The following is a 9,061-nucleotide window of genomic DNA, read 5'->3' as shown; positions in this document are numbered from 1 at the left end:
TCTGTCCATGGGAATTCTCCAGGCAAGAATACTGGAGTGGATTCCTATGCTCTCCTCCAGTGTATCTTCCTAACCCAGGGATTGAAACCAGGTGTCCTACATTGCAGGCAGATTCTTTGAACCTCTGAGCCACCAGGGAAGCCCAAGAATACTGGAGTGGGTCATCTATCCTGTCTTCAGGGGAACTTCCCCACCCAGGAATCGAACCAGGGTCTCTTGCATTGCAGGAGGATTCTTTACCAGCTGAGCTACTAGGGAAGCCCAACTCACAAGTATATCGGGCTTTAAAATTTTTCCCAACATGTTGTCACATCTGTACTTCGTCCTCTACACAAGCCTAAGGAGTAGGCAGAGGAATGTTGATTATCCTTGTATTACACATGAAAAAAATCAAGGTAGTATAACTGTTAACAGTCTTAGTTTGGGAGTCACATACCTGTTCTAATTTACTGGTCTGAGTAAAATGTGGGTAATTCCTTTACTCATAGGGTTTTGGGAAGTGCAAAAGCACATTAGGTATAAAACGTGCTCAGCTAGTTGGGGGAGGCAGTGCTAGCTTCTGACTTCCAGCCTAAACTGAAGCTCAAGTTTCCCTTACAATGTTCTGAAGCCGCTCAGTGTGCATATGACAATATCCATTATATTCCACCGTCTCATCATATGGTAAAGTCCAGTGGGGCGTTTATTGTGTCCTCTATGTTGGATGTGGCCATCCTAGCTGAGAGAGGCAAGAACTGTGAGATAAACATACTGTGTCCTCTATGTTGGATGCGGCCATCCTAGCTGAGAGAGGCAAGAACTGTGAGATAAACAGTGCTACTTCTCCAGATCCCTTTGCATCTTAGCTTTAAGCTTGTGCCTCTCGGATCAAAGGGAATATACTACCTCCTCTACTGCTCTTGATGCTGGGAGGGATTGGGGGCAGGAGGAGGGGACGACCGAGGATGAGATGGCTGGATGGCATCACCGACTCGATGGACATGAGTTTGGGTGAACTCCGGGAGTTGGTGATGGACAGGGAGGCCTGGCGTGCTGCGATTCATGGGGTCGCAGAGTCGGACACGACTGAGCGACTGAACTGAATTACTGCTCTTGTAGGATATGTGGCTTTCCATTTTGATGCCAGCCTCTTTTCACATCTTGATGAAATACTTCCCAAGAGAGGACATGCCTGTGGGTTGTCAAATTCATTCTATAGCAAGCTGTTTCTCCAGAACCCCAAGAGAATTTTAACAGTAGGTCTTTGCTACAGATGACTCTGTAAGGCTCAGACAAGTTTCCCAGCTGTTAGTCACATTGTTTATAATGCTGCCCTTGAGCACATCCTTGACAATTTTTCTTGGTCTTGTTGGGAAAACAAGAATCTAGGGTTGGAGTTAAATTGGTTTGTCTAACGACTTCTGCCTAATTGTGATTGTTGACAATATTAATTTTGAAAACATATTTTAAGAATCCTCTACTGACAATATTAATACTTATTCAAGGCTTAAGTTCCATATAATTAAAGGCAATTTTCGAAGACTGACTTCCTAGACTCCATAGAAAGCTAGAAACAGCTTTATTTTTCTTAATATTAAATCCCTGGGCTATAACTTGTACTTTCAACAGATCAATATGGATATAAGGTAAAACAATTTAGAATATAGGGGGACTTCCCTGATGGTGGACTTCTGTGCTCCCAAAGCAGAGGGTGGGGTTCAATCCCTGGTCAGGGAACTAGATCTCACCTGCTCCAACTAAAGATGCTGCATGCCACAACTAAGACTCCTGTGCAGCCAAATAAGTGCTTTTAAAAAAGTGTCTAGGAAGACAGATTGGCAAGCAATTGAGAAGGTGCTGATAAGCACCCTTTTAATGGCCTAAAATACTTCAATAAAATGGAGAAAGGGTAATCAAGACGGTAATTCTTCTTGGAGGTTCCTCAGCACTCCTCTCATCTATCCACTTTCTCTTCTGCAGTAAAAGAAACAAGACATTCCCTACTATTTCCATATTATTTTCCTAAGGCTACCAAAACAAATGACTACAAACTTGGATGGTTTAAAACAACAAAATTTATTCTCTCACAGTTCTGGAGGTTAGAAGTCTGAAATCAAGGCATGAAACCTGCAGGCAAGAATCCTCTCTTGCCTCTTCCAGCTCCTGACGTTTACCAGTCCTCCTTGCTTTGCAGATGCATCACTCCAATCTCTGCCTCCCTCATTTAAGGTTATCTTCTCTGCCTCTTTTCTTCTTAGAAATGCATCGGTCATATTGGATTAAGGATCCATTTTACAAAGGGCTTCCCCAATGGCTCAGTGGATAAAGGATCCTCCTGCAATGCAGGAGACACAGGAAACGTGGGTTCAATCCCTGGGTAGGTAAGGTCCCGCAGAGAAGGAAATGGCAACCCACTCCAGTATTCTTGCCTGAAAATTTCCATGGTCAGAGGAGCCTGGCGGATACAACTAAGCACACACACTACTCCAATGCACTCATCTGCAAATCTCCTGTGTCCAAACAAGGTAACAATCTGAGAGAATGGGGGTCAGGACTTCACTTATCTTTTTGGGGCCAAAACATGAACCACAACTTCTTAAAACTAAGCTCATAAAGCTTTTTTTTTTTTTCTACTGCAACTTAAGAAAATAATTTAAATGACTATCTCACAGATACTAAATCTGAAAAAAAAAAAAAAGTCTGATTCTGACCTAAAAAACTTGACAGCACTGGACATATGATTTTGCCTGCATCTTCTTTTTTATGGAAGTTCTTTTATGTTATTGCTAAAGGAACTGTCATTTGGCCAAGTTTCTCTTAGGTATTTAGTATCAAAATGATTCTTGTTCAGTTCAGCTCTCTCTTAAACTGACGTGTAAATCCAGGGGCTATTGACTGTGGCCTTCTCTTTAGAATGTGAATTGGGGAAGAGACGGTCTGTGTGTAAAGGCAATAAAGCAGATATACAGAGAGCAGAGCCAGGACCAAAAGTCTTGATGATGTTTGAGTTCCAGGCCTCAATTACTCCTGGGCACAGGTGCATGCCTGTTAAGGGGGTCTTAGAGTCATTCTGTAGCCTCTTAATTTTTGTTAGTTTAATATAATTTGAGTTAGGTTTCAACAGTTTAGAAACCATCTTCTACCAGTGCCCCTATGTGGCACAACTCTAGGAGGTGTTACTCAGAATCTGCACCTCTACCGTTCAATACTGCAGCCAACAGCCGTGTGGCTATTTAAAAGAATTAAAATGAAATAAACACTCAATAGTCACATGGAAGTAGGGGCTACTGCATTGGTTAGCACAGACAGAACATTTCCATCGCTGCAGAAGATTCTTTTGGACAGCTCCCGTCTTCATGATGGCTCTCCATGTGGTTATACTGGCACAATCAAGATCAAAGTCCACACAGGGTAGCAATATTTTCAAGGCCTGATGTACAGTAGATCTTGCTTATTAAAGCTGTATTTTATTTCCAACTGAGGCTATCAGCTTCCAGAATTTAAAGTGTCTTAGAGTTTTCTGCTTCCTTTAGGGATGTGAATTTTAAGTGTTTCTTTAAAAGTTCTTTGAATTGGGAGTTGGTACCTGACTTCTTGGTCCAATACAATTTGACAATAATAGTTTTCTACTGCTGCTGTTAACAAGCTTAGTGGTTTAAAACAACAAAAATTTATCATCTTATATTTCTGTAAGTGAGAAATCCAACATGGGTCTCACTGGGCTAAAATCAAGGTGTCAGCAAGTCTGAGTTCCTTTCTGGAGGCTCTGGGGGAGAAGTTCTTTGCCTTCTCCATTCCTTGGCTCTCTGCCCTTTTCAAAGCTAGCCACAGCTGACTGAATCCTTCTCTAGTCACATTACTCTGACACACTCTGGTGCCTCCCTCTTCCACTTATAAGGACCCTTGTGATTACATCGGGCCCAGCCAGATAATCCAGAATAATCTATCTGTATGTCTGATTAGCAAATTTAATTCTATATGCCACTTTAACTCCCCTTTGCCATAAAACCTAACATATACACAAACTCCAGGGAATAGGACATGGTCATCTTTAAGGATCCATTATTCTACTTTCCACTGATGCTGGGCAAATGACTTTTTGCCTCTGGTTTTTGCACATGTAAAATTATGAAACTGGTCTATATGACTCCTAAGGTCCTTTCCACTTCTACCAGCTAAAACTTTGAACTGACAAATGCTAACAGTTACTATTTATATTTGGTCTTTCACTGAATTTGGATTAAACACTTATTCTGAAATAATTTAACTGTGAATTTATGTTTGGAAATAGCTTCCAAAGACATTGAGCAATCAATCTCCCAGAATAAGTGCTGGCCAGAGCCCCAGACACACATGAAGTCAATGAAACTTTCTATTTAACATCAGAATGGAGTGAAATGGCATATAAATAAATTTTAACTGATTCATAAGAAAGGGTTCTGATGAGGGATAAATGATGTGTTTGTTAATTTGTGTCTATTAACTTCCACCAACCCTGCCTCCCTCACTTTTTGAATTAGTCTGCTATTCACTGGATAAAATTCATGTTAGCAAAAAGAGGCCACAAACTCCGTGTGGCCATATAGGTGTAAAAACTGTTACCCAAATGAAAATCATCCAAATTCAAGGAAATGGAGTCAGAAGAAACTCTTTTTGAAGAGGATTCACCTTCACTTTCTCCTCTATAAGAAAACAGTATTTGGGTTCTTTAGTATTTTAGACAATAGAAGTAGCTCTACCACCCTGATCACTAAAGAGTAAATGCTTTGATTAGAAAGTAAAAGTTGATATAAGGAGTAAATCCTCCAGCAGTGACTTTTAAAAAATCTATATCCTTAAAAAGTTTTCTTACCAATGTGTCCTTAATTATCATTGACCCTATTATCAGATGGCACGTTCCACATTAAAATACTTTTAATAATTTACCTTAGAACTGACATTCTATACATTGTCACAATATACATAATCTGAAGAACACAGAAGTATTTTTTAATTTAATTATGTAAAACACAAATGCTGACTTAACATATAGTCACACGTAATTCTTTCTCTCATGTTTACAACTCAACAGATTCATGAATCCAGAGGAACTGCTATAATCACTATATGGAACACACCTATAATGAAAAAAAGAAAAGAAAGCTATAGCATTAACCAGCAGAAATAATATTAAAATTACACCATTTTGAATAATTCATCTTATAGCAGCAGGGGAAGTTTAAAAACCAAATCCACAAAAAAATATCAACTCCTCATTTTAATCTAAGTTTTAGCAAAAAACATTTTTTTTTCATCCCAACTACAGGAGTAGCAAAAGCATCTGGTTTCAATTTAAATACCTATTTCATACTTATCTTGACTGGTTGACTGAAGCAGTTTGGGTGGGCAAGGTGATAAGTATTAGTGATCACTATTTTATTATCCAGCAGATCTAAGTTACCTAGTTTAATCAACCTAATCCACAGAAGCTGAGATTTAGAAAAGTGATTTTTCCCTTTACAAAAGGCTCAATACAGGATTGCTTTAAAAGGATTTTCAGAAATATGGCACCCATATACATAGCTAGGTTTTATTATGAATTGTCCAACTAGGTATTAGCTGTAGCGACAATCATAACAAAATCATCATGCAGTTTAAAACTTTTTTAATAATTGAATGCCCTGTTTTCATTGAATTTTACACTCGTGTGGTATATGACAAAGACATATTAAGAAAGTCATACACAAGCAATGATAACCTGTCCTAAGTGCTAGAAAGGCACTGTGTACAACACTATGAGATTGAAGAAAACATGATTTCGGTTTCACTCTTAAGCACAACTTCCTTTGAATGCAGTTAAAGCATAATGGTTAAAAATGACTATGCTAAGAGATAGCTGAACCAGGTACTAAAAACTCATAAATTTTCCAAGACAGGAATATAGGTGCTGAAAAGTATAAACCTGATAAAATAATAAGCAAAACACATTTAAAGAGGTCAAACTGCATCCTCCTGTTCATCCTGTAAAATTGTATACTTACTGTTTTAGTATTTCCAAAGTTTATTCCAACCCATTTCTTCTTTTATACTCTAAAACATCTTCATTATGTTGTTTGATGAGCTAGAAGTAGGTAACAGTTAAAATCAGAAATGTAATTTTCCTGGCAACTTAAAAGAAGGAAACCAACAGTTGATATTTATATTTCACAAGAGAAATGAGGACACATTAAAAGAATTACAACTATTCTAGTTAGAAATAAAATGTTAAAGGATAAAAAAGTCCCAAAACAATGAATGATATATACTTGTTCACCACAATCTGACATACTAATTTGAGAAGGCAACCCTCCAAAGTTTAAATACAACTTCTGCAAATAAATTACTTCATTCAGTGGGTAATTAATGAACAGGAATGCCTTACCACAGAGGGGCCAAACCAACACGACAAAGCAGAACTTGGTTATTAAATGAGGTTGGTGGATGTGTATTATACTTCTAACCTTAGAAGTTTCATACTGTGAGTGAATGACCAACCTGCACTCCCCAATTATATACGTGTTAATTAGATGTCATGGAGGGCAGCTACTTTCTTGGAATAACTGTCTGACAGATTATGCAACTGGAACAATGCCTTAATACAGGGTGACATTTGTTGCAATGATTCATTACCAATCAGAGCTCTCAGCAACATGTTTCTTTTTTAGGAAAACTTTAAGAACACACAAAATTACATTATAGCAAACATTATTTAAAAGGGATTGTTGATGTTCAGTCACTAAGTCCTGTCTGACCCCATTGTCTTGTAGCCCAGCCAGGCTCCTCTGTTCATGGCATTTCCTAGGCAAGAAAACTGGAGCGGGTTGCTATTTCCTTCCCCACTGAAAAAGGATTAGTTACTAAGTTGTAATTGACTTTCAGTATCTTTTACTCCTTTTTATGTCAAAGGGCTGAATCACTTTAACGAAAAAAATCCCAAATACAGGTCTAGGAGTTGAAGGTGGGCAGCAGTGGAGAAAGTTTCAAAACCATTAGCCACAAAACAAAAAATTTAAATGCTAACGGAGCATCAATACTTTAAGTCAACTTTTAAAAAATTCATCTATAGAGAGACGCTATTTCGCAGTGGTCTACAGTGTAGCTCTGTAGTTAGGGAGAACTGGGTTTAGCAAATTAACTTCTCCAAGGGTTTTCTTCATCCATAAAAGGTCAATAATAATAGTACTACCACATAGTGTTGTATTTAGAAAACATTAAGTAAGTTTTTATAGGTAAAGCATTTGGCATACAGTAAACAAAAAGGTATAATTTCCAACAGTGTATTTACACTGTTAAAATCTAATGTCTAACAAATTTAATGGGATTTAATTTGTATTAGTTGTTCAGTTGCTAGGTCATGTCTGACTCTTTGTGAACCCACAGACCGCAGCATGCCAGGCTCCCCTGTCCTTCACTATCTTCCAGAGTTTGCTCAAATTCAAATCCATTAAGTTGGTGATGCCATACAATCAACTCATCTTCTGTTGCCCCCTTCTTTTTCACTTACGATCTGTTCCTATGGCATCTGAAAAAAGTGCCTTCATAAAACTCAACCTGTCTCCATCTTCATTAAGAAATACAGGATAAATAATATGGAGTAAAACTGCCGTTCACAAAACCATGCAAAGGAACAATGACATAAGTTTCATCCTGGTTACACTTAAAAAATGTTTATTTTGTTTTATATTTGATTAACAATGATGTGTTACAGGTGTACAGCAAAGTGATTCAGTTATACTCATACAAGTATCTATTCTTTTTCAAATTCTTTTCCTATTTAGGTTATTATAGAATACTGAGCCGAGTTCTCCGTGCTATAGAGTAGGTTCTCGCTGGTTACCTATTTTAAATATAGTAGTGTGTACCTGCCTCTGAAATCTTAACATTTTTTAGTCCTTAGGATTTCCCTCATGGAGAAATAGGTTGGATTGGCACGACTGAAGGGAGTAAGTACTTACATAGATCCACAAAAAAACGGAGGTGCCCAAGGTCAATCCAACTTTCAGCCAGTTAGGACTGCCATGTGGCGGTTCCTGAATGTAGAACTTTGACCGCGATGAAGCTGAAAGGGGACAGAAAGGGTCTCCAAATCTGTAACTTACAGCCTTGTAGGAATAAACCTGACATTTAAATGCGGATAATCGCATTTCATCCCCGCTTCTACTTCCTCATTTAAACAGCCACGGAGAGGTTCAGAGAGGTCGAGTGAGACCGTGGCCTCTGTCGTCCAGGACGCCTTCAAACCCTCTATATTGGCTTTTGCGAACCTCAGACGACTCGGAAGCGCCCACGGAAGGGTTCCCCTTTCCCCCGTCTAAGTCCACTCGCACAGACCCAGGGAGGTCGGTGGCACTGGGAGGAGGGTGGGCGGCGGGTGATGAGGAGCCGAGAGTCGCGGGTGGAGGCAGGCGTGGGCTCCGGGACGAGGGTCGGCGAAGGTCACCGCAGGACGAGCCCGGGCGCAGTCCCCTCCTGCCCTGGCAGGGCTGGGCTCACCCTGGGAACGGCAGGATGGAAGCTCGGGCCGGCCTGCTCGAGGAAGGATACTTACAGACACTCGGGAACCTAGCCGGGGCCAGCAGCTTCCAGAATGGGCGCAAAAAGGCGGACGGCGCCATCTTGCCTGGCTTCCTGGGCTCCGCCTCCTCCAAGCCGCGCAGCTCCCGGGGCCCACGTCGGGCCGAGCGCCCCCTGGTGGGTGGAGGCGCGGAACTGCGTGGTACGGCGGCCACGCTCCATGGGCGCCTAACCCTGAGAATGCCAGATAAAGCCAGGTACCCTTAGACCCTTGTCCTCAGTTCTCAATCTGTAAATTAGGGTGAGGAAGGGGATGATTGCAAGGCGGGAGAGGGTACGAGAGAAGGTAGTTTAGCCACTTCTCTTTCCTCTGAGAGTTTATTTCAGATCCCCACCCTAGGGATTTACCAAAATCTTCCTACATGTACCAGATAACTGAAAATGAAGGTGTGTTGAATAGTATCAGTTTGATTGATTTTGGCGTTCCAGGAACTGGGCATTAATCCATCATATGATTTATAGGCATCCATCATATGCATGGTCTCATTTC

At 40.3% G+C, this 9,061-nt stretch overlaps 1 protein-coding gene across 1 annotated transcript; it reads right to left on the bottom strand.

Annotated features, from left to right (window-relative positions):
* Positions 1-4,945: 4,945 nt before the first annotated feature.
* On the bottom strand, positions 4,946-8,633 carry NDUFC1 (NADH:ubiquinone oxidoreductase subunit C1). The gene is made up of 4 exons (XM_052654932.1): positions 8,546-8,633; positions 7,953-8,056; positions 6,000-6,079; positions 4,946-5,096 (listed from the first exon to the last, which is right to left on the bottom strand). The coding sequence occupies exons 1-3, from the start codon at positions 8,610-8,612 to the stop codon at positions 6,020-6,022; spliced, it is 231 nt and encodes a 76-aa protein (XP_052510892.1). The 5' UTR covers positions 8,613-8,633; the 3' UTR covers positions 4,946-5,096; positions 6,000-6,019.
* Positions 8,634-9,061: the final 428 nt, after the last annotated feature.

Source organism: Budorcas taxicolor, chromosome 17 (assembly GCF_023091745.1).
Source record: "Budorcas taxicolor isolate Tak-1 chromosome 17, Takin1.1, whole genome shotgun sequence".
In the NCBI taxonomy this organism is placed as follows: Eukaryota; Metazoa; Chordata; class Mammalia; order Artiodactyla; family Bovidae; genus Budorcas; species Budorcas taxicolor.
Note: the sequence above shows the minus strand (reverse complement) of the source record. Positions and strands in the feature narration are given on the sequence as shown.